The 26958-nt window shown below is 43.7% G+C and overlaps 1 protein-coding gene across 1 annotated transcript in view; it reads right to left on the reverse strand.

The window, feature by feature from the left end:
• Positions 1–3155: 3155 nt before the first annotated feature.
• Positions 3156–26958, reverse strand: part of LOC138353164 (trigger factor-like) — a 152718-nt gene continuing 128915 nt past the window's right edge. Inside the window, exon 6 of the mRNA XM_069306030.1 lies at positions 3156–3427. Within this exon, the coding sequence (XP_069162131.1) occupies positions 3254–3427 (174 nt within the window). The 3' untranslated portion in view covers positions 3156–3253. The remainder of the gene's footprint in view (positions 3428–26958) is intronic.

Here is a 26958-nt window from a genome sequence, read left to right on the forward strand (position 1 = left end):
GCAACACACTGGCAGATGTCTCCAGCAACACACTGGCAGATGTCTCCAGCAACACACTGGCAGATGTCTCCAGCAACACACTGGCAGAGGTCTCCAGCAACACACTGGCAGAGGTCTCCAGCAACACACTTCCAGATGTCTCCAGCAACACACTGGCAGAGGTCTCCAGCAACACACTGGCAGGGGTCTCCAGCAACACACTGGCAGGGGTCTCCAGCAACACACTGGCAGATGTCTCCAGCAACACACTGGCAGAGGTCTCCAGCAACACACTGGCAGATGTCTCCAGCAACACACTTCCAGATGTCTCCAGCAACACACTGGCAGAGGTCTCCAGCAACACACTGGCAGGGGTCTCCAGCAACACACTGGCAGGGGTCTCCAGCAACACACTGGCAGGGGTCTCCAGCAAAACACTGACAGATGTCTCCAGCACCACACTGGCAGATGTCTCCAGCAACACACTGGCAGATGTCTCCAGCAACACACTGGCAGATGTCTTCAGCAACACACTGGCAGATGTCTCCAGCAACACACTGACAGGGGTCTCCAGCAACACACTGGCAGGGGTCTCCAGCAACACACTGGCAGGGGTCTCCAGCAACACACTGGCAGGGGTCTCCAGCAACACACTGGCAGGGGTCTCCAGCAACACACTGGCAGGGGTCTCCAGCGACACACTGGCAGGGGTCTCCAGCAACACACTGGCAGGGGTCTCCAGCAACACACTGGCAGGGGTCTCCAGCAACACACTGGCAGGGGTCTCCAGCAACACACTGGCAGGGGTCTCCAGCAACACACTGGCAGGGGTCTCCAGCAACACACTGGCAGGGGTCTCCAGCAACACACTGGCAGGGGTCTCCAGCAACACACTGGCAGGGGTCTCCAGCAACACACTGGCAGGGGTCTCCAGCAACACACTGGCAGGGGTCTCCAGCAACACACTGGCAGGGGTCTCCAGCAACACACTGGCAGGGGTCTCCAGCAACACACTGGCAGGGGTCTCCAGCAACACACTGGCAGGGGTCTCCAGCAACACACTGGCAGGGGTCTCCAGCAACACACTGGCAGGGGTCTCCAGCAACACACTGGCAGGGGTCTCCAGCAACACACTGGCAGGGGTCTCCAGCAACACACTGGCAGGGGTCTCCAGCAACACACTGGCAGGGGTCTCCAGCAACACACTGGCAGGGGTCTCCAGCAACACACTGGCAGGGGTCTCCAGCAACACACTGGCAGGGGTCTCCAGCAACACACTGGCAGGGGTCTCCAGCAACACACTGGCAGGGGTCTCCAGCAACACACTGGCAGGGGTCTCCAGCAACACACTGGCAGGGTTCTCCAGCAACACACTGGCAGGGGTCTCCAGCAACACACTGGCAGGGGTCTCCAGCAACACACTGGCAGGGGTCTCCAGCAACACACTGGCAGGGGTCTCCAGCAACACACTGGCAGGGGTCTCCAGCAACACACTGACAGGGGTCTCCAGCAACACACTGGCACGGGTCTCCAGCAACACACTGGCACGGGTCTCCAGCAACACACTGGCAGGGGTCTCCAGCAACACACTGGCAGGGGTCTCCAGCAACACACTGGCAGGCGTCTCCAGCAACACACTGGCAGGGGTCTCCAGCAACACACTGGCAGGGGTCTCCAGCAACACACTGGCAGAGGTCTCCAGCAACACACTGGCAGAGGTCTCCAGGAACACACTGGCAGGGGTCTCCAGCAACACACTGGCAGAGGTCTCCAGCAACACACTGGCAGAGGTCTCCAGGAACACACTGGCAGGGGTCTCCAGCAACACACTGGCAGACTTCCACACAGGTTTATAACAAGATTTAACAGACGGACAGAACTTCCATCTCATAATTCAACTTGGTCATCCCGGGGTACGTCAATCCAATCGCCAATACTTCGCTAAGTATTACAGACAAATCGCTGTCTATACCAACTAGGCCACGTGTTCCCATTGGAACACGTCTTGAGTTCAAGACTGTCCTAGGGAAACTGATTCCTGTCGACCAAGATAACACCCACATCACTTTTGTGAAAAAAATGTAATTAGTAAGATAGAAACTACACAGGGATAAAATAAGATCACAAACTTTCATGGGAAACAGAAATTGGGGTCGGATGCGCGCAACAGATGGCGTTGACATCGTCACACCTCCCTTCTTAAAAGAATTTCGGTCGGATGTTCTAAACAAATGGCGTTGACATCGTTACAGAACACCACTATAAAGATCAGGCCCACCTAGGGGGCCTGAGAAACTAGGCGTCTCAGTCTTAATATTCTCAGTCTTAACAAATATAAGACAGAGCATAAGTAGTACATAAGATAATAGGAAGAAGAGTTCGATGAGATTATCTAGGGAGAGTGGATCCACTTTTCTAGAAATAGGTTCTCTCCATAACCCTTTTTTCCTTAACTTAATTTTTCCTTTGAAGACTAGTTATGCCATGGGCTTACGAGCCCAACTCAGCACCTAAACTACTTACCAACCTATTAAATATAACTAATTAGGTTAACAAATATTTAACCAATAAATAAGTTAGATGTATTGCAATTATTTAAAGATAAATTAATTTATAAATTTTGCAATAGATAAATTCACAATAATAAAGAATAGTATACCCAATGTTACCATATGTTTAAATAGAAATATGTGGCAAGATTCCATAATTAAAAGATTTGGTTTAAGTAATAATTTATAACCGTTGCTAGTGTGCTCTGTATTATAATTCAATTAATTTTACCATTAGAAAAAGAGATTTATTTAAATCAACAGGTAAATGAAGGCAGGTAAATATGTTGATGTTGTTGAGACACCTTCTCAGTGTTGTCCCTTAAGGAAGAGAAGATACAGTCCACAGCATAGCACAAAGAGTTATAGCAATACAGTCTTCCCAGAGGTCACATGATATTACTATTACAACAGACAGCTAAGCTTGCTGTTATCATTCTTTTCTCTTGTTTAATAGTTCTTTTAAGTGTAAGAATTTTTATTGAGGGAAACAAATAAATCTCAATCTCCATATCTGCTGCTGAGTTTATATATAGTCTCTGTAGGTCCTCCGTGTTTGCTGGACAGTGTATACAAATGTGTGGAGGGACTTGTACATAAGCAAACGAGGACTGGAGGTAAAGACAATTTATCTTTGAACTGCAACCTTTCAGTTGGTTTTATTACTTATTAAAATTAATGATTAATACAAACATTTTAGCTTTATATTTCACTTCCTATTGCCATCATTCCTTTTTATTCCCGATTGTTTTGTCAAATGTAGACATCATTTTGCTAATGAGGTGATGTGTGTGGCGCAGCTGCTGGTCGAGGGTGTCGAGGCGAGTGTTGAGTGTCTTGTCGAGTGTGTCAAAGCGGGTGTTCAGCTCAGCAAGGTGTGATGGCCAATAGTTTTCCTCCTGAGGAAGAAATATGAAGACAGATAAGGTATTCAGAAGGTTTCCTCCGTCTTTCCTAATTTCTGTTGGCTATTATTTATATTTTATTTAGAGTCATGGTTGGTAAGGATCTTAATCCAATGGAGAGCCGGTGGCTGAACGAACAGAACCCTGGACGCTTGATCCTGTGGTCCCGGGTTCGATCCCGGCCGCCGGTGAGAAACAATGGGCAGAGTTTCTTTCACCCCCTGATGCTCCTGTTACCTAGCAGTAAATATGTACCTGGGAGTTAGTCAGCTGTCACGGGCTGCTTCCTGTGGGTGGAGGCCTGGTCGAGGACCGGGCCGCGGGGACACTAAGCCCCAAAATTACCTCAAGATGATATCAATTGCCAAATGTTTAAAATAAGGCAAATAGTATACAGTATTAAGATGCATAATTGGAGGCGTTATAATACGGTAAATACAGGTGGTGTTCATCAGCTCTGTCATGCCTTGGTTAGACCACAATTATATAAGGGGACATAAATGAGATATTCTTTAAAATATTTTAAAACAATCGAAAATTTTGAAAATATTTATAAAAATATGTTCGCTTCTGGCAACACCATACTGTAGTCAAGTTGCTGTTATATTAGGATTTTTTTTTTGTAATATAAGCCCACCTCCCTCCCTCCCCCCATCCTCCCTGTATCCAAAATAACACTTACGTGTCAGGTCACAGCAGCAATGCATAGCATTGTTACAAATCTCATAATTTTTGTGAAATAAATTATATCTCTTTACAGTACATTATTATTGTGGTGGTGTTCGGTTTCAGCTCCAGAGTTGGAGGGAGGAGCCAGCAGATTGTGAAATGTATCCAATGTTTCCAGATTGGGGTGAAATAAATGGGTAAAGTAGCCCAATTAGGGTACTTTTGAGAGCTCTACGCTCGAAAATGTTTAATCTCGCTACTTGTGACTTTTTGGACTAACATAAAAATGAGTTGGGCTACTAATGTTAAAGTCAGTGACTTATTATTTATGCATTTATAATGTAATATTTGTAAGTCACAGTTGCGTCCAACTGCGATCCTCGGAAGCCGGAAGCTTGGAAAGAAATAGTAACCGCAAGGTAAGGTAATACTCCCCAGAGGCGACTGACTTCCCAACCTTTGAAGCCATTAATGCTGCATCCAGGGTAATGTCTATGCAAGCAATCCTTCTTCATGAAATTTCTTATCAAATGCACCTGCATTTGCATCTGCAAACCAAATTCCTTGCATTTGGTTTGTTCTCATGCATCTGAAGAATTTCCTTCCAGCATCAACTTTATAATAAGAGAAAACTACAGATGGTTCCACAGATCTTCATTCAGAAGAGAAAGTTATCTAGAGATTTACAGACATATATGATGGAAAAGATCCCTTATAGTTTATAGCTTTGTCAGGAACACGATGGTTGGTAAGGAACAATACTAATTCGCTTTTTCCCCTTGTGATAAGTATGCTGCAAGGCAACTATTTTTAATTTACTCTAATCATCCCAATAGCTATATTTCACATTCCACAAAGCAATCCTATTTTTTTTTACTTTATCAAAAAAACGAAATACATCAGTATAGTTAGTTATAGTTAGTCACACTGAGTTAGAAAACTTCACTTTTGGAATACTCGGAAAATTCTTGCATCTTGATCATGCCAAGCTTGATGTTAATTAGGACTTTAATTACATTTATCTGCCCCCCCTGGAGAAAGTGGACTTTGGTTACGAATTTTCTACGTCTCTAGCCACTTACAGATAAAATTATGAAAGATGTCATAAATTTTTAGTGAAAGCTTGCGAAGAGCTTCTTTCTCGTGTTCCTAGTAATGCTGAAACTTTAAAAAAGGTGAAAATTGTGTCACCCAGAATTTCCCTAGGTGACACACAGTCACCATTTTCAGAACTTCTGTTAGTTCTGACCAGCTGGTTAACTGACCAGTCTAAGCTTAGAGAAATTGAAAATAAGCGTTGTGTACTGTTAACAAGTGACTGCACCAACATCTGTGAGGGACAAATTCCAACATCTGGATCGTTATTTTGGACCAAGGCAATAACTGTCAAGAACGCTGCTGGAGAGCCCAGGTTCATTGACCTCACTGAGATTACGTTGAAAATATACTGATTACTAATCAGTAACGCCCTAGATGAACGAGTGTTTTATAATAATTACAATAATAATTTTTATTCAAAAGAATGTACAAAGGGTTAGTGAGATTACATAACATTGGTATTTTTCCATTCTTAAAAACCCACTAACACGCATAGCATTTCGGGCAGCAGCTCCTTAATCTAACATATTAGGTAAGATGAAAAGGAATATTGTAACAAGCTTTTATATACAACAAATAATTACAATACAAATTGACAGAGGGGATTAAATTGGTGAATATATATGTTTTAAGTTGTAATATAGGGAAAATGGGTAGTACAAGATATAGTGTGAGTTTGAACCACAAGGTAGAAAACTATGAGACTGTGAGAGTATGTCTTTCAAGATTCTCCCACAGCTGACTTGAAATGGCTCACTGCAGTGCACAGTGCACCGATCTTTCGTGCACAAGCCCTATCTCTCTTAATCCTGGATAGTAAACTGGCATGTTGGGTATCTCCAGAATGCCCACTTAACCAGGAACACTTTCATAATACGGAGGCCGCCGTATGTCCAGGCAGGAAGTAGATACAGGGAAGTTAAGCATACTTGCCTCCAAGGGTCAGTGAGTACATTGGCTGGGGCCAGCATGAGAAGACACAGAGGGGAGGCGCCAACGACCGTCTGACCTCTGGGGTCAACCGGCGCAATGGAGAATAACAACTATGACGTGGTCGTGACGTGTTCGTGATGTCACCTCTCCTTCTGATCATCGAACGCTCATTATGATTGATTCCCGCTCATTTGCTGCAACGCTATTGGTCAAATTCTAGCTCTTTTGTGTTGTGTGCCACGAGATGCCCGGCAGCCCTTGCAAAGTATTCACGTGAGGGAGCCCTTACACAGAGGACGTGTGCTGTTCTGTCTATCGGCCAATAGACTGAACACCGTCCATTCCTCACCGTCAAGTTAACTCAGCGTCTTTTCGATATTCCCACACTCGGCCAGAATCACGATTGTGAATATATTGTTCAGAAGCCTATAGTGACAAAATCACCAGAGCGAAACAGACTGGTATCAGGTAACCTCTGGTGACAAAGATCGTTGTGAGTGAACTAGAGTGAACTAAGGCAGTGCTGCCGCCTAAGTAAGTAAGTAATTATCAAAAGAAGGCACAAAACCGGGAAGGCTATGTAGCACCATCAAATGCGCAAAATAATCAGAGGGCACTAAATATCACCAAGGATGCCAATACGAGAACAAAAACGCATAAGGCTGTAATAACCCTCATTGTAATAACTCGACCGCACACCCCGCTACTACCATTGAGCTATCCGTGCAATCTCCGCTCTTTCTATGGTAATAACAGATGCTAGCGATCATGTAAGATGTTAACACTCGGGCCGTCATACGAAGACGTAAACCAGTACACAGAGGAAGGAGAGAGAGAGAGAGAGAGAGAGAGAGAGAGGGAGTGAGAGCGAGAGAGAGAGAGAGCGAGAGAGAGCGAGCGAGAGAGAGAGAGAGGAAGAGTGTGGCAAAGCGAGAACGAGAGCAAGGGAGGGAGAACGAGAGCGAGTGAGGGCGAGGGAGAGTGAGACACTAGTGAGGGAGAGTGAGACAGAAAGATAGAGATAATCGTAGTCACAGCCTATCGTATGTGTTACCGAGTGACGCTGCCACCACCCTGAGTTACCGGACAGGGGACCGGAGTGAGAGTCGTAGGTCTTGCAGATGGAATAACCTACCAGGACAGGTGTAGGGGACAATTGAACGGTACAAGGATCCTGGCCTGACACTCGAATAATCCTGACCACTTTGGAACTATAGAGTACACAAGAATAAGGCGGGACACACCCAATTCTAACACCTCAACACGGAAGACGAACGGGGGGAGGAGTACTGAATAATTAAGAGCACTAGGTCACTAGGGCAAAGGGGACGGTAGGCCCAATATCACTAAGGCAAGGAACCATTAATACACATTGAATAACACTTAATATCTGACTTTATTAGAAATAATTAAATAAGACACTCCCTAACTATATTCCCTACTAGAGGCCAAGGGTACTGAATGAGGTGCTTTAGTACAAGAAAGCCGTACTTACTCGTATGTTGTTCCACAGTTTTCCTGGGAAGATGATGTTCCTTTCCCGAGTCCACACACACACCTTCCTACTGGGCTGCGCCCACTCTACTGACTGTCCCATGATTTGCTGCTCCTCAGCTGAACACGAGGGTTCTACATTTGATGTTTAGGGGTTAATCCCTGAAGATTATCATGACGGCATCAACTCTGACCTCTTTGTGATTCGATGACCGTTGACCTGACTCTATGGCTTACTTGTACAGAGGTGTAACTTTTACATTGTCTGCTGCCACCTGTCTGGCGCCTGTGGGTTGTTCATCCTCCACGTGGCCTGTTCATGCTGTTATGATGTTCATGTACTATGTACTGCTCTCTTGTTACAAGGCGAACGATATCAAAATTATCCGAGTCACCAAGAATTCTATTGAGGGACAGTTGACCGCGAGGGGTGGTCGGAATGCAAGACACACGCTCGTCCTGGAAGTCAGGACATTCAAGAAGAACATGCACGACCGTAAGAGGGACAATGAAACTAGGACAACAAGGAGCATTGCGGCGCTCCATCAAGTGACCATGTTTTAAGCGAGTATGGCCAATACGCAACCTCGCCAGAACTGTTTCCCACCGCCGGTTACGGTGGAAGGAGGACGGCCACGAGGAAACACAACATTTAAGAGTACGTAGTTTGTTACCAGTAACAGACAACCAAGAAGCCTGCCAACGGGTAAGGACGGAGGAATGGATAACTGGGTAAAAGTCGGAATACGGAATACCTTTACGAGAGATGGGACAAGAGTGGACAGCTTCCTTGGCGGCAGCATCCGCACGCTCATTTAAAGACACACCAATATGGCTGGGAACCCAACAAAAATCAACCGACTTAAATTTACTGTGAACAAGAAACAGCCAATGCTGGATCTCGACAACTACTGGATGAACCGGATTAAAGGACCCGAGAGCCATGAGGGCACTACGAGAGTCAACAACAACTACAAAGGAAGACTGACAACGAGAAAGCAGGAGACGAAGAGCATAGAGAATAGCATAAAGCTCCGCTGTAAAGATGCTAGTCTCCGGAGGTAAGCGACACATATAAGTGCAATCAGGAAAAACAACAGAGTAGCCAACACCGTCCGCAGACTTAGACCCATCGGTGAAGACAGAAACGGAGCGGGAGTTAGAAGAAAAGTGCTCAAGGAAAAGGCGCTTTAGAACCGTAGGAGGGGTAAAAGCTTTAGTGTACAAGGATGTACAAAACCGCGGAAGAGGGACTCTCCACGGGGGCAAAGAAGAAACAACACGAGGAGAAACATTAGAAATACCGGACAGAAAGAGGGAGGCGGTGAAGAAGAACAGGAACCGCAGGAGGGGTAAAAGTTAAAGCACGAAAGAGGCGAGAGGAAGGATGTTGTAAGGACCGCGCAAGATAGCGAAGACAGTAGCGATCACGGCGGTCTTGGAGAGACAGGAAGCCAGTGTCAACATACAAGCTAAGGACGGGAGTCGAACGAAAGGCACCAGAACTGAGGCGCAACCCAGTATGGTGCAAAGCATCAAGACGGCGAAGAGTAGAAGGAGAAGCAGACGAGTAAGCAGGGCAACCATAATCGAGCTTAGACAGGACGAGAGAGGAATGTAAAGCAAGGAGAGTGCGTCTATCTGCCCCCCAAGAAGTATGGGACAAGACCCGTAGGAGGGTAAGGGCCTTAGAGCACTCAACACGGAGGTAAGAGATATGGGGAGACCAAGACAAACGAATGTCAAGGAATAACCCCAAAAGCTTCGTGGAATCTTTGTACTCAAGGGGATGACCATAAAGTGACAAAGGGGGACGAAGAACGACCCTTTTCCGCGTAAAAGTTATGGCACAATTCTTAGAAGTAGAGAACTTGAAGCCATGATCGGTGGCCCAAGACGACACGGCATCAATTGCAATTGAAGCCGGTGCTGAAGGAGAGGCGAATCATCACCCTGACAGCAAAGGGTAAGATCATCGACATAGTGAGCGGAGAAGACAACTGAAGAAAGAGAGGAAAGAAGACCATTGAGGGCAACCAGAAAAAGAGTAGTGCTCAGAACACTACCCTGGGGCACACCTTCGTATTGCTGAAGAGGGAGAGAGAGCGGTACCAAGGCGTACCCGAAAGGAACGACGAGAGAGGAAGCTGCGGAGAAAGAGAGGGAGACGACCACGAAGGCCAAAAGAATGAAGTTGAGATAGAATATGATACCGCCAAGTGGTGTTGTAAGCCTTTTCCAGGTCAAAAAGGACGGCAACAACGGAGGTCTTCGCAGCAAAAGCAGTACGAATATAGACCTCCAAGTTCACCAGGACATCTGTCGTGCTGCGGCACTTGCGGAAAGCAAATTGAGAAGGGGAGAGGAGTTGATGGTGTTCCAGGAACCACATCAGACGAACGTTAACCATACGTTCAGAGAGTTTGCAGACACAACTTGTGAGGGTAATAGGGCGAAAGTCCTTAGGGGAAGTACCCAGAGACCCCGGTTTGCGAACAGGGAGGACAACGGCATCGAGCCAGTCCTCAGGGACTGACGACGACTCCCAGATCCGATTAAACAGACTCAGTAAATACTGAGACGTGCACGGAGGGAGATGGCGAAGCATCTCATAATGAATACCATCGGAGCCCGCCGCCGTAGAACCGCAGAGGCCAGGGCAGAACAAAGTTCAGAGAGAGAGAAGGGATCATTATAGGGAAGCTGAAGACGAGTGCAGAAATCTAAAGGACCTGACTCAAGGACAGGTTTACGAAGAAGGAAAGATTGGGGAAGATGAAGACCAGAGCTAAGAGAAGAAAAGTGGGAACCCAGTACGGAAGCGACCTGCAACAGGTCCGCCACAAGAGTATCATGGAGGTGAAGGACCGGTGAAACATCGGGAACGAACTTACCCGCTATCTTGCGGATACGCTTCCAGATCTGGGCCAGAGGAGTTTCGGATGTAATTGTTGAGACATAAGATGCCCAACATTCACGTTTAGCCGTACGGATAGCCCTACGGGCCACCTACGGGTCCGTAGTGCGATGTGAAAGCGCTTTCCGAAAGAAAAGAAAAGAATCGGTCGTCTGCCTACGGCGGTGCCTCTTCCAGGCTGCACACTTACAGCGGACAGCCTGAGCACAGTCCGCATTCCACCAGGGAACGCACTTCCGTGGACCCCGAGAGGAAGAGCGAGGAATAGAGCAGAGGGCAGCGTTGAAGACAGTGTCATGAAAAAGGAGGAGAGCGCGAGAGAGAGGCAGAAGGGAGAGGTCAGAGAGAGCAGCACTGAGGGTAAATAGGGTCCAGTCCGCCTTAGCAAACTGCCACCTAGGGAAAGAGAGGGAAGGGCGAAAAGAGAAAAAGGAAACAAGGATGGGGAAATGATCACTTCCATGGAGGTCATCAAGAACCTGCCACGTGAAATCTAAGTAAAGAGAAGAGCAGAGAGAAAGATCAAGACAAGAAAGGGTGCAAGTCCGAGAGTCCAAATGAGTGAGCTCACCAGAATTTAGAAGAGACAGGGAAGAAGAGAGGAGAAACGGCTCAAGAAGGCGACCCCGGGTATTCATCAGAACGTCACCCCAAAGAGAATGACGACAATTGAAGTCACCCAGCAGGAGCACAGGCTCCGGCAAGGAGTCTAGGAGGTGTTTCAAATCAGGAAGAGAAAGAGGGACACTCGGGGGGAGATAAATGGAACAAACTGTGTACCATTTCCCCACAAGGATACGAGCAGCAGAACAATGGAGAGGTGAAGGAAAAAGTAAAGGAACAAAGGGAACATCAGCACGAATCAAGAGAGCAGAAGAATTAGAAGCCCCAACAACGGCTGGGGGGGGGGGTGGGAGAGAAAGGAATAGCAACGAAAATGACCAGGACGAGCACCAAGCATCGGCTCCTGGAGACAGACACAAAGGGGCGAAAACAGCGAAATCAGAAGTTGGAGTTCGAGGAAATTGGCGTAATAACCTTGAACGTTCCATTGAAGAATGGACAACGACGAGAAGAGAAAGGACAAAAACAGAGAACAAGGAAGAAACAAAGGCGAAAGAGCAACAGAGCACGTTAAAGAATATCAGGGTCGGGATCAGGGTCAGCAAAGTCAGGGTTAGGGGGCATGGGTAAACTGAGCAAAGATGGAGGGAAGGAAACGGGAGAACAGATCATTAGTCCGGAGGAGGAGGAGGAAGAGGAGACAACGGAGAGGAGCAGTCAAGGACAGCAGCAGGAAGAGGGGGGGTAGAAAGAGGGGAGCGCACCTCAGAAAGGGCAGCAACCGAGAGGGAAGCGGGGGCTAAAGAAACCTCCATAGCAGGAACAGGGGGCGCAACTACTGAAATAGGAGGGGAAGGAGCGAGAGAGGCAGAAGTTGGGGCCGAGGAACAAAGCGAAACCTTCTTACCCGCCGGGGAGGAGGAAGGAGAGGAGCCAGGCTTACGCTTCTGACTTAAAGAGACAGGTGTCCCAGCAACCACGTACTGGGCATTGGATTCTAGCATCTCAACAGGAGAAGCTGAACGAGAGCACACATGACGGCCGTTTGGAGAGCGATGGACATCAGCCCGCACTGACAGGCAGCGAGGAGAGTCAAGAGACAAAGGGGAAGGATGGGAAGGAGGAATGGAGGGAGACGAGGAAGAAGACACAGGAGATAAGACAGGCCGGGTAGAAAGAAGGGGAACCCCAGACAGAGGACCAGGAGGTGGATCCTTCGGGAGAGAACCCAAAGGAACAGAGGAGGGGGCAGTGGGCGTATCAGGGTCCAAGGCCCGGAAACGGTTGTGAGTCTGAGGAAGGCGGGAAGGACGAGGAGAGGAAGAGCGCAACACACGAGCATAAGAGATATTAGCATAAGGCGGGATCCAGCGAACCTGGTGTCTCGCCTCAGGAAAAGACAAACGCTCCCGGTGCTTCAAGTTGAGGACGGCTGCCTCAAGCTTGTAATAGACACACGCACGGGAGAAGGTAGGATGGGCCTCACCGCAGTTGAGGCAATGAGCCTGGAAAGAAGAGCACTCCGACTTAGAGTGACCTTTGCCACCACACAAAGGACAGAGAGAGACAGTCCCGGAGCAGCGGAGGGCACCATGCCCAAACCTCCAGCACTTGTTACAGAGCCGGGGAGAAGGAATGTACTCCTAGACAGAGCACCTGGCACCAGCAAGAATGACAGAGGGTGGAAGGGTCCTACCATCAAAGGTAATCTTCACAACCCGGAGGGGTTGACGGCAACTACCATGAGGGGGACGAGTAAACGTGTCCACCTGGAGAATAGAATGGCCCTGGGCAGCAAGGATATGTCGAATATCGTCGTGGCAGTCGCGCAGGTCCCGAACACCGGTCGCAACATGGGGCGGGAGCTGAATAGTGCCAACACTGGCATTCAACTGAGCATTCTTCGAGACCCGAACAGGGGTCTCGCCAAGGCAGGATAAGGCAGCCAAGCGGGAAGCAGCATCCCGAGAAGGAGCAGCAACGACACGTGTACCGAGACGAGTGGGGTTGAAAGTAATGGAGGCATCCACGGAATCAACGAGATGTCAATGGAGGGAGAAATCGTCAGGAGGCGCAGAATCAAGAGGAAGGAGATCAAAATATTTGGCCCACGAAGCGGGACCAAACAAGGCTTGATAGGTAGCAGAACTGGAAGGAATCGAGCGAGGGCGGCCGTGACGAGGACGGCGGTGAGAACCCCCAGAGAGAGAGGGGTTAAAAGACACAGTAGTTACAACTAGAGATGGAGCCGCGCCAGGGGACGAGGTAGTCACCACTGGGGGCTTGGGGCTCGACCCAACTCGAGGAGAGCCAGGGGAAGGAGTCAGAGAGGCCAAAGGAGGAGCAAGGTCGGGGCCCAATGCAGCGGAGGCTACAGAGCCCGATCTTCCAACACGGACCGACTAGGGGACTTGGTCGCCCACCCCACGAGCCTGAGAAGGTAAAGCAGAAACAGTCAAAACAGGGGTTATCATCGTGACGAAAAGGAAAATTCATTCACGAATGTGTCCCCACACCCACCATGGAACCACAATTAGAAGCAGGACACCCAACAAGAAGCTATCGCCGATCTTGCCGGGCCTCCTAGGGGTGCATCGTGAGTATACGCCCCACAAACGCCACCTTAAGAACCAACAGTCCGTCGAGATCGGGTTCAGTGACGAAAGGGGGATTGACAATAAAAGGTTCCCCTCGCTCTCGACTTCGGGTACTACAGTTCTACGGGTGCAAGAGTATGCCTCCTCCAGCATGCGGGCGTCAAAATAGAATAAGTCCAAGGGAAGAACAAGAACAAGCAAAAGGTCGGCAGGAAACGGCAAGCAGATAGGAGAAGAGGGGGGAGAAAAACGAAACAGAAGGAAAAGGAAAAGGTGCTCAGCAGAATTGGAGAGGACGGCAGCAGGAGCACAAGGCTAGAAAAGGACAGAGGACTGTCCCAAGGAGCATCACACTCCGGCAGCCGCCCACTAAGCCCCCCTCACGGCAACAACGAGCTGTGTCGGAAAATCCGACACCACTTAATAATATCATACAGACAGATAATAATTGCTGTGTTGTATAAACAAGTTACCCATAGAAAATGTAAATTGTAGTTGAATTTCCGTCTATAGAAAACGGGATATCATTCCACATACTGTTATAAATTCACCACCTATTATGGTGGGAATTATTCTTAAATACATTAGTCTTTGGACTTTACCATCATAAAAACATCTCATATAAATTAACTTAATTATCAGTATTAAAGTAGAGTAAATGTGACCCTTCTATCACTTACTGTCATCTGGACAATGTAGGCCAGTAGCGTCAGGGAGGAGGGAGTGGTCAGCCATTGTTTGTACTGAGACCAGAGGCATGGGAGCAATTCGGCTCCTGTTAAATTTACTTGGACGAAGTGTTATGGAAACCAAAGGTGTACCATCATCAACACGCTGTCAACAAATTCAAGTTAAGTGTTCTGCCGAAACCCATTTATCTTTCATTTATGGCCATTAATGTCAGTGGATATAGGGTGAGCTGGTTAGAGCACGAGATCGCCTCATACTAAAGGTAATTAAGCTCAAGTCTATATGGTTCTATGTACAGTGTTTTCTCTGATATAGCTGTCATATATTAGGATTCTGGCTTTACAGCTAGCGCCCTTTTGACAGGTCAAGACGAGGAAGCATGCTTTGTGCATCAGTTACCAGGTTGATGGAAGCTACCTCACCCGAGGAAAATGTGGTGTCTACATCCTGGTTATACCTGGTGGACTAAGGCCTGCTGTACAAATAAGATAAGGAACCTCTTCAATATGTGTAGTTAATACTGTAGTTTGATTGGCTGCATATATATAAATTCAATTAATATAAACCCCCCTAATGTGTAGAGGATCGATTTGTGAGATTATGAGATTATTGCAGAAATACAGTCCACTTAACATCATACAAATTGCTATCGAAGTATATAAATTAACGTAAATATAAATTCATATAAATTAAATAAATATAAATCTCACAGGTCGGTTCCCACATTATTTGGTCCTTCGAACCGGATTATTTGGTCCTTTGAACCCACATTTGGTCATCTTAGTACCGGATGAACCAGTTAACCAGTGGATTCATTAAATAACTAGTGCAGTGTGATTTATACAAAGCCAGTCAAAGACGGCGGCGGTGCCTCGAGCGAGCTCAGGAGCCTCCCTCAGCCCAGATCAGCCTCGTCAGCGGTTTCATGCACACCCACAGATTTGGTGGCGTGTTATTCTGTGAAATGACAGCGCTAATATTAAAGCCAGCCAAATTAGTGGCTGTGTCGCGAGATTGTTCACGGATTTCGTGGTGTTAAATTTCGCGAGAGATTATCTACGAATTTTGTGGACTTTATTTCGCAAGGTCACTAATAATATTTAATACTTCTTGATAATATTAGAAGTTTTATAGAGGCTAATTAAGAGGCTATTATCAATAATTGTGTATATTATTTCTCCAAAATAAAAAATTATTTAATATATATTGCACTAGTGATCACAGTATAATATTTACTAATTGTCAACCCACAACAGGGTAGGATATTACCAGGGACTAGTTGAACTATTTATTGTTCATCCTAGTCCCATTATTACCATAGTCAGTTGTACTATATTGAACAACCTAACACCATTAATGAATGGTCCAGACCCTATTTTGGGTGTAATTTTTATCAACTCGAGTTGAGTTGTGTATATATAATAATTTACTTATGATCATTACACCTTTGAGTGATTAATTAGTGTCTCTACCATCCTAGGGTAATATAGAAGAGCTAACCTAAAGGTACTTCCAGTGACACTGGTTTATCACTGAAATCATTAGTGTATGATTGTATATATATAATGTGTATTAATTTTAAGTGCTAACCTCTAGTAGAGGTAGGATTACAGCCTAGCGAGTGCAGAAATTTTACCCTAGGCTACCATCAGTACTTGTTCAGTATTATGAGCGACCCAAGTACAAGCCCCACAAGGCTTCACCAACTAGCCAGTATGGATAATGCAGGGAGAATGAAAAGAACCCTTGCAGGTCTTAAAGGCCACTTAACAAGACAGATCAAGAAATGTGAAGATTTGTCACAACAATCTCAAGTTGATTATGCTGACCTGGAAAGCTATTATCAAGCAGCTGCAGGTAAATTTGAGCAAATCAAATGCCAAATAGCAACATATGTGGCTGAACTTGCCAACACCAATTTATCAGAAACAGAAATAGACGACATTATGGTTGATCTAGAGAATTATGAAGATCACACTCAGGCCACATTAGAGCCTTACGTCAAATTAATTGCCCAGAACAAGGCAACAACAACAGTTGCATCTAATACGAGTCAATCAGAAGCTCGACTCCCTCCAATTAATTTACCCACTTTCTCAGGAAAAGATGAGGGAGATTGGGACGAATTTTGGAACAAATTCGTTGACCTTGTGGACTCAAAACAATCTTTACCAAAGAGTAGTAAATTCTCTTATTTGCAAGGCCAATTATCAGGTGAGGCTAAAACTGTAGTATCCCATCTGAGATTAACTAATGACGGCTATGATCTGGCAGTAAAACTCCTCAAGGATAATTATGCTGATCCAGAAGTAAGAACATCACATTTAGTTCATGAGCTGTTGCATTTACCCCCACCGGAGGCTTCAGCTGATTCACTCCAAGTCTTCAAGCTGGAGGTAGAATCATTGATCAATGCCCTCAGCCTGACAGCAGATACAAACGGGGCTGAGTGGGTCTTGAAAATAATTGTCCAGGAGAAAATACCTAGGGACATATTGAGACAAATGAGTGCTCATTACAATAAAAGCATCTTATCCATGAATGAAATATCTGAAGGTTTAAAGTCAGTAGTTCATCAATTACGAACACATGACAAATTAAAACCACCAAATAAACCCTCAGAAACCAATAATAGTAAACCACAGAGTACCAAAGGTACTCCAAATCAATCTAGACAATATAATTCAACACCAAAGTGGAACAGTAGCAGTGTGGGCGTATATGCAGTGGGACCCTCCAAGCCTATAGTTACTGTGTCACCCAAGAACGTGACACCAAAGGGTACTGGAAGCTATGGAACATGTTTGTTCTGCAATGAGAAACATTCAATGTACCACTGCCCTAATTTTCCTGATAGTGACGCCCGTGTTGGGCGACTCAAAGATTTGCAACATTGCACGAGGTGCCTCAGGAAACATAACATCAAGGACTGTGAGACCCAATTACACACCTGTAATAGGTGTAACAAAGGTCAGCACCATGCAGCATTGTGCAGAAACACCAAAACAACGTCTCCAAACCCCAAGGTGGAAGATAGCATTCCCACCACAGTACAGTACGGCAAGGTGCAACAAACAAAGAGTGTCCAATCGGCAAAGTCTAAAGGTAATACGACTTTGCCTACTGCCCAAATTACCATCCTGAATAAGAGGGCCAAGGTCCATACCCGTGGGTTGTTTGACCAAGGATCCCAGAAAACATTTGTCACTAAAAAGTTGGCAGATGAACTACAATTAAGGCCTGTAGCCCAGATGTCATTCAATATCTCAGGGTTTGTAACAGATGGAGGACCTCAAGTCTACCAGGTGGTAAAACCATCAGTACGTTTAGGCAGGTACGTCTGTCAAGTACAAGCCATTGTGGTGGACAAAATACCAGTAGACCTACAAGTTCAAGGTCTGAGAGCAACAGCCAAATTCCTGAGAAATGTAGGAATAAAATTGGCAGATAATATTAAGTCTGATCACCTCACCGACTTCGGTCTCCTTGTAGGGATAGACTATTGCCATCGATTCATCGGTAGCCCTACTAAATATCAGGGCATAACCATGTTAAAGTCTGCAGGAGGTAAATTACTCTCAGGCCCAGTATCAAGCCTGAGGAGACCTATGCCTGCAGATAAACAATACCAGTAGAAATCTAAATTTGTCAGCTGATTATATTTCTCCAGTAGCATTATACTAAGGAGATTACAGCTGACTATACCAACAGAGGTTGATGTTAGTATCATCATTTGAAGCTGAAGATGAGTTCATGAGGCCTCAGTGGCAAATCAGTGAACAGTAGCCTAAACAGCTACAAGTCACTGCGACCAGTGTCACTGAACCCACTGCAGTCTCAGAACCATACTTTACTTTAATGATGAGCTATTCAATCTTCTGAATCAATTAACTAAATTAAACCCCAGTAAATCTGATGACTGATTTGATACATTTATTATTTAATCAAGATGTATTCCATGGGCCTCAGTGTTTCTATATCAGTGACCAGTTACCTGAACAAACTTCAAGTTATATCTAATGTCACTGATCTCACTGCAGTCCCTGAATCATACTTGACTGTAGTACTTGATCACATTCAGTCTTCTGGGTTAAATAATATGTAATTAGGCTTGAATATTAGCCTTTCAAGAGTTGACAGGGAAATGAAATCGCATTAGACTTCTAACCCCTGCAACTCTAGTACGGGACATCCGTCCTGTACGAACAGACGCACAAATGTGTGATTACTAACTACTAACATCAAATTAATCTAATAATTCGAAGGAGGAGTATCGGTGTTTGTCTGTTCTAAATAGGACTTCGACCAGTGAGCAGCCCCTGGGGAATTATGTCGGAAAATCCGACACCACTTAATAATATCATACAGACAGATAATAATTGCTGTGTTGTATAAACAAGTTTCCCATAGAAAATGTAAATTGTAGTGGAATTTCCGTCTATAGAAAACGGGATATCATTCCACATACTGTTATAAATTCACCACCTATTATGGTGGGAATTATTCTTAAATACATTAGTCTTTGGACTTTACCATCATAAAAACATCTCATATAAATTAACTTAATTATCAGTATTAAAGTAGAGTAAATGTGACCCTTCTATCATTTACTGTCATCTGGACAATGTAGGCCAGTAGCGTCAGGGAGGAGGGAGTGGTCAGCCATGGCTTGTACTGAGACCAGAGGCATGGGAGCAATTCGGCTCCTGTTAAATTTACTTGGACGAAGTGTTGGAAACACTTCAAACACCTTGTTTGAAGTGTTTGAAGTGTTTGAAGAACACAAACAAGCGAAGACCTTGTTTGATGGTACACCTTGGAAACCAAAGGTGTACCATCATCAACACGCTGTCAACAAATTCAAGTTAAGTGTTCTGCCGAAACCCATTTATCTTTCAGTTATGGCCATTAATGTCAGTGGATATAGGGTGCGCCGGTTAGAGCACGAGATCGCCTCGTACTAAAGGTAATTAAGCTCAGGTCTATATGGTTCCATGTACAGTGTTTTCTCTGATATAGCTGTCATATATTAGGATTCTGGCTTTACAGCTAGCGCCCTTTTGACAGGTCAAGACGAGGAAGCATGCTTTGTGCATCAGTTACCAGGGTGATGGAAGCTACCTCACCCAAGGAAAATGTGGTGTCTACATCCTGGTTATACCTGGTGGACTAAGGCCTGCTGTACAAATAAGATAAGGAACCTCTTCAATATGTGTAGTTAATACTGTAGTTTGATTGGCTGCATATATATAAATTCAATTAATATAAACCCCCCCTAATGTGTAGAGGATCGATTTGTGAGATTATGAGATTATTGCAGAAATACAGTCCACTTAACATCATACAAATTGCTATCGGAGTATATAAATTAACGTAAATATAAATTCATATAAATTAAATAAATATAAATCTCACAGGTCGGTTCCCACAAGCTAAGCGAGGAGGGGGGCGTCGCCTAAGTAACCTGTGTGTGACTTTACCACAAGTGTACCTGCATGGTACCACAGCCGCTGCCAGCCGGCACTCTCTCCATAGCATGTAGATAGTACCTCAGTACTATCTACACGTACTATCGGGCGCCCGCCACCGCCCTCACTGTACCACGTAACGTCACCACCCTTACTCACCACCAGTGCCAAGTGTGTGTGCGTGTGTCTGTCTGTCAAGCATACAGCACGCCCTCCAACCCCCGTGTCAAGTACGGATTGTGGGAAGCCTGTCGTCAATGGTCTCACGTCAGAATGAGCGCCCAGCTGTCAGGCCACCTACGAGTTCTTGAATAAATGTGCCTGAGTAAGTGAGTGAGCAAGAGAGGTACCCCCATCTGTAAGTACAAGATCTTGTCATTGTTTTATTGTGTCTGTGTTGATCTGAGGTATCAGCCACAGTTCTCACCTTCTCATACCTGTCACAGGTTATAGGTGAATCGACGGTGTATGCGTGTTATCTGTGTGATATCATGGCATTTCACTAGTCTGTGAATGTGAGCTTCACATACACCACACATTTAGTTATTGTGTGACATTATTATTATGCATGTTATTGCCTGTCCCATTGACAGTGTATTTGTGATTTATTGCATATCATCATTACCGAGTATCCGGTCGGAACTCTTGTGATCCCTTTGCATACCAGCAGTTAGGTTGTCGTGTTAATGATTGGCTGTCAACTGTGTTAAGTTAGATGTTTCTCCACGAGTGGATCCGAGTCGATTAGCCAGACTTCAAGAGTCTCGCTAATGCAATCATAGCCTTTCTGACGCCAATCTAAAGTAAATCAAACACCCTTTGTATTAGTGGTTAAGTTAGTAAATAAACTACTGTTAAGCTTTATGCAGTGTTTCTGTTGAACCACTTCTTAATACTGCCAACATTACTCAACCCTTCAGCTCTAGGTGTCTTCAACACCGAGTTGCTTATATTCACTAAACTATAAATGTGATGAGGACCCTAGGAGTCCCTTAAAGTGTTAAATCATTGAGGAGATTCCAACGATCAGCATGGAGCACGGCCAGGTGAGGCTAGTCTGAGAGGAGACCCTCAAGGACTCTAACTCGACCTTGCTCCCAGGCCCTGTACGGTTGCTCTCGTATTTTCTATTGTGCTAATTCCGACAGTTTCGTGAAGCGTCTGCCACATGTACATTGGCGACGTACGCAATGCAGTCGGGAAAGCAAAAAAAGAAAACACCCACAAAGGATGATATTGAGCACTTTTTTAATTTACTTTTGAATAAGGCATGGACAAGTTTGAATAAGGCTGGACATGTCTGAATAAGGTTCGACAAGTTTTTAATTCATTAGGGAGTGAGTTCCATCAACTGGGTCATTTTATTTGCATGGAGTGTTTGCACAGGTTTATTGACTCTGGGGATATCAAAGAGATATTTATTTCTGGTGTGGCGCTCATGGGTTCTGTAACACCTACAAAGACAAGTTTCAGATCAAGATTAGCATTTAGGAACAAGGTTTAGTACATGTAAATGGCACAAGAGAATGTGTAGAGAGTGTGTATGTTTAGCATGTTAAGGTACTTAAACAGAGGGGGGCTGTGTGTCGAGAGTAAAGTCTGTGAAAACTAAACTTAGAAATTGAATGGGACTATAGGTTTTGACATCAATCTTTAGAGCAAAAAATATATTTTGAAGAAAAACACATTTGTTGGTCATCATTTGACACCACGCACGTCAGTGATAAAATGTGAGCCTTCAATATACAAGAATAATATTCTTACTCTATGTTAAATATCATTCTATGCTAAATCTGATTTTTTTGTGATCACTGCTCCCTAGCTCACTCCCTATTTCGATGTCATTAATTTTTGTTTTGCTGTTAGTTAACGCAAAGACCAAAATATTATTTCCCTGCGTTAGTTCCTTAATGTGTTGCTTAAGAAAGCAATCGTCAATAAATTCTATAAAATCTTCAGCTTCATTATTCTCTGTTCTGTTAAGCCAGTTTATTCCCTTAAATTAAAGTCACTCATGACATAAATACTCTTTGAGCTATATGTTCTAGACATTTCATCCCATAGATGCTTTGCTTCCATTCTGTCTAAGTTTAGTCGCCTGAATATAACTCGTATTATAGGATTTTTAGCTTTTTCATTTAATTCTAACCAAATAGTTTGTGTGTGTTGTTCAGTTTTGATTCCCTCTTTGAGGCTACATTTCAAATTTTCCCAGGCATATATGGCTACTCCCCCTCCTTGTCTAATATCTATCCATCTGTGTGAAATAGTTTAAATCCATTTATTTGATATTCAGCTAATAGTTCTGTGTTTTCCACATTCATCCATGTTTCGGTAGGTGCAATAATATATTTTGTTTCTGTGCAGACAAGAGCATTTAGGGTCTCGGTAAAACTGTCGGGTTCTTTCTCGACGCACAATCGAGAATTCCGGGTTTGAATCCCGGGCGGGGCAGAAATAGTTGGGCACATTTCCTTTCACTTAATTGACTGTTCAACTAGCAGTAAGTAGGTATTCAGGAGCTAGTCAGCTTGTTGTGGGGTTGTATCCTAGGCGGGGACAGTAACTCTGCCTTGAAGGGTTCGGGGGGGGGGGGACCTCGATTAAAGCCTAACCTGTAGGAATACACTCTGGCTTCCTGTACCCTGACACACAATGCATTAAAATTAATTAAATCGTTTATTTTTTTTTAGACTCCTACTCTTCGTGTAATATACCTTACGTGTATTGCTATTTCGAGGCCTTTCTCCTTCCCTGTTCCCTTTGCCATTTATTCCCCCACCAACACATACTTTTATTTCCTCCTTTCACCATATAATTTCCCATACCACTAAATACTAACAGTTTAAACCCCAAAAAAATCTCCAAACTACAGATTTCATTGAGTTAGCAACGGCAACAACCCCAGCCCTAGATAAATGCACCCCATCTCGAGCATACATGTCATACCTTCAATAGAAGTGTTCCCAGTTATCAATGAATGATATTGCACTTGATTTACAATATTTGTCCAGTCGGCAATTGACACCAAGGGCCGTCGACAACCATTTATTTCCAACTCCCTTTCTTGGAGGAATGCCACATGTGATCGGGATTCCTCTCTTGCTCCTAACTAATTATGTGGCTGTCGTAAACAGCCTCTGAATTAGTGCTCACTCCTAACTTGTCCTATATCATTTCCACCGGCCCTGATACAAATAATGGGTTTGTTCCCATTTCCAGCCATAATATCATTCATGTTGTTTACAATATCCTCAATTTCTGCTCCCGGATAGCAAATCCTTAACCTGTTCACACTATCTCTGGCACAAAAAGCTCTATCAAAATACCTCACCTGGGAATCACCAACAACCAAAATTCGCTTAGCTACTTCCTTTACAAGCGCTCCCTTCGTTGCCTTGCCTTTCAAGCGAACTGCAGTCTCACTACAGCACTCGTCTTCCAGCATGGCGAATAGGTTGGAAGTCTTTATGACATCTGTTGGCGGCCTTTTCAGAGTCTTCATAAGTCCCATGTCCTTTTTGACACTCCAAGACAAAGACTTTCTAATGCTGCTCTCTTGCTTTATTTCCCCTTTACGTTGTTTCATCTGTCTTAGCTCCTCCCACAGAGAATCCAACTCTTTCCTCAGAGCTCCACATAGCTCCCTCACTAGCACCAGTTCCCTCACTACATCTTCCAATATTAATATCAAGACACAATCGGAGCTACATATGGGCTCGCAATAGCCCGTACTACCTGGAACTTTTTGTTCCACGTAGCGAATCTTAAACAACAACAAACGGAGCTCCAATACATTATCTCACTGTGACTACTTGCGCCTGACTCTGAAAATTTCAATCCATCCATCAGTCCGTTTATTTATCCATCTATCAATCCAGCTATCTTTTTATCTATCTAGCCATCCATCTGGCCACCTATCTGTCCATCTATCTATCCATATAGAAACTATCTCACAGGGAATTATCATATAAGGAACCTGGTGAAACTGCAAGCAAGAGCTGCAATCCCTCCCTCTCCCTCTCTCTCTCCCTCTCCCTCTCTCTCTCTCTCTCTCTCTCTCTCTCTCTCTCTCTCTCTCTCTCTCTCTCTCTCTCTCTCTCTCTCTCTCTCTCTCTCTCTTTCTCTCTCTCTCTCTCTCTCTCTCTCTCTCTCTCTCTCTCTCTCTCTCTCTCTCTCTCTCTCTCTCTCTCTCTCTCTCTCTCTCTCTCTCTCTCTCTCTCTCTCTCTCTCTGTGGGAACCGACCTGTGATATTTATATTTATTTAATTCATATGAATTTATATTGAATTTATATATACGTTAATTTATATATTCCGATAGCAGTTTACACGAATAATCAACTCGATTATTCCACCAAGTATTCCGATCAATAATCTCACAACTCGATTCCTTGAACATTAGGGGGGTTTAAATTATATATATATATATATATATATATATATATATATATATATATATATATATATATATATATATATATATATATATATATATATATATATATATATATATATATATATATATATATATATATATATATATATGCAGTCAATCAAACTACAGTGTTACACTACATATATTAGTAAATAAATTGAGGTGCCTTATCTTATTGTATGGTAGGCTTAGTCCACCAGGTATGAACATTAATGATGACACTAAATAATCCTCGCGCGAGGCTAGCATCCACCATGTACTGATGTACCAAGATTAATTCTTGCTTTCTCTTCTATGTTCTTGTCAAAAGGGCACTAGCTGTAAACCGGAATCCTATATATGACAGCTATATCAGAGAAAAGATTTGTTATAATATTAGATAAGGACCAAGGAATAATTACCTAAGTCGAGTCGTTCGTTCGTGTCCTAGCCGGAATTAATCATATCTACCAAACATTACTGGCCAATAATGACTTAGATAAGATTTCGGAAAGACGCTTCCCTTGTTAGATGCTGACTGCGTGTTGATGATGGTAGAAGCACTAATTTGAACTCCATAACACTTCGTCCAAGAGAATTATAGGAGCTGAATATGCTTCAGCGACTCTGGGGCCAGATTCAGGAAGGTACTTACGAAGGTTTTTCTTCTTAGCAACGAATGTTTTCCTTCTTAGCACCTTCGTGGCGGCTACGTCGGTATTCAAGTAGCTACACTAAGTGGAAAAACCTTCGTAAGTTCATTTTGGGATCTAAGTGTGGTTTCGACCACTCGTAGCTTTACGTAAACTGGATATAACTCAATTTTTCTCTACTACATAACACTGGGATCGATTTTAAGATTTTGGAACATAAACAAAAGATTATAAAAATTGAATATAGTGAAGAGGAGTCCTTCGTGTTAGTTATATATGCATTCTCTGCTTGAAACTTAAAGTAAATATGTCTTTTATGATAGTAGAATTAGTTTTATAATAGCAAGATATTATACCCGTAATTATTAAGTAAATAAACACTGGTGAACATGAAATATGAGAGAAGGTGATGAGCCCTGCCTGATGGGATCATTTACTATCACTAAATGCCCCTGTTTACCTAGTAGTAAGGGTGTACCTTAGCTATACATACCCATTTCTAATTTATTTACTTTGGTTTTATTTTGAAATTAAATCCGGGTGAGCCATAAAATAAAAATATGCTGCACAAATGATGTTAGGTAAGGAGAAGGGTAAAATGTTAAAAACTTTATTCATTGAATACTTAAAGCTATAATTATGACTATATAGACTATTAAAAAAGAAGAGAGGGAAGCAGGGGTCCAAGACCTCTTCCTGTTATACAATTTGGGTGTGGAACAAGTAATTATCAAAAGAAGGCACCATGCCGGGAAGGCTATGTAGCAGTAAGGCAGTGAGGTGAGGCAGCTACTTATTTGAGAAATGCTTATTTTATTTACCTTATAAGCTGAGGCAACTTATTTTATTTGAGGAATACTCAGCTGATTCCTCTACATTTAGCATGGAACAAATTTGTGTCCAAGACTTCTTCCTGTTACACAATTTGGCTGTGTGTAACCAAAGTAGAAGTGCTCTACAATTCAAGGGACCCAGAATGTGGAATGACCTCCCGAATCATGTCAAAGGCTGTACCTCTCTCAACCAGTTTAAGAGTTAAACCAAGTACTGCCTAATTAATTCCATGTAACCTAACTTGCCTCCTAAATGTCAACCCATGTCTTGCTATTTTTTAAACAACGCTGTTCACCAACATGTGCAATTGCTGATTTATGCTATGTTAACCCCCCTTTTTGTATCTTTTATTCCTTCTTTCAACACAATTTATACCTAATCCTGATTACTATTAAGTTTTAGTCTGTGTTTTTTCCCCCACACCTTGCCCGAAATGCTATGAGTATTAGTGGCTTTAGGTATTGTATGTACTAGCTCTGTCTATAAATCCAACATTATGTTTGTAAATCAACTGTATGTACTTTTCCTGAATAAAATGTATTTATTATTTATTTTTTAATCATTAAGTATTAAAAGAAGGCACCAAGCTGGAAAGGTTATGTAGCACCATTGTGTGTAACAATAAACCAAATTTTTTGTTAACAAATAATGCACTTGTATGGTAAAACAAATCCTGTCAGCTGTAAAAATATTGATGCAGTTATTTAAATGAAAAATATAATGAAAGAAACTGGTTTATTTTTATCCTATCTTTTTGTACTGTACAGTATATCCAAGGAAGTGAAAAATTGAGACATAATGCACAATTTAATGAATGATTAGCATGGATTAGCAGTTCAAAAGAAATATGACTATTACATATCAACATGAGATCTTAATGATCCATGGTCAACATGATTTAATAAGGATAATACAGTACTGTATTTGTAATAATACAAACTATAATTTAAAATCTTTATTACTGATTTTTTTTATTAAGAAGATTAGGTATACACAGCAATGTGCTGCTACCCTATTCTATATGGAATATTACACAGTGTAGATAAAAAACTAGCTATAAGTTTATCTAATACTCCATCTCACAGCATGGTTAGACATACTGTACATGGCCTCCGGATGTAAACAACGCCGCCACTCACCTCCCCCCCTCCCCACACGACTCCTCATGGATTGTTTTTCACAATAGCCAAAG

Source organism: Procambarus clarkii, chromosome 56, assembly GCF_040958095.1.
Source record: "Procambarus clarkii isolate CNS0578487 chromosome 56, FALCON_Pclarkii_2.0, whole genome shotgun sequence".
NCBI classification, from domain to species: domain Eukaryota; kingdom Metazoa; phylum Arthropoda; class Malacostraca; order Decapoda; family Cambaridae; genus Procambarus; species Procambarus clarkii.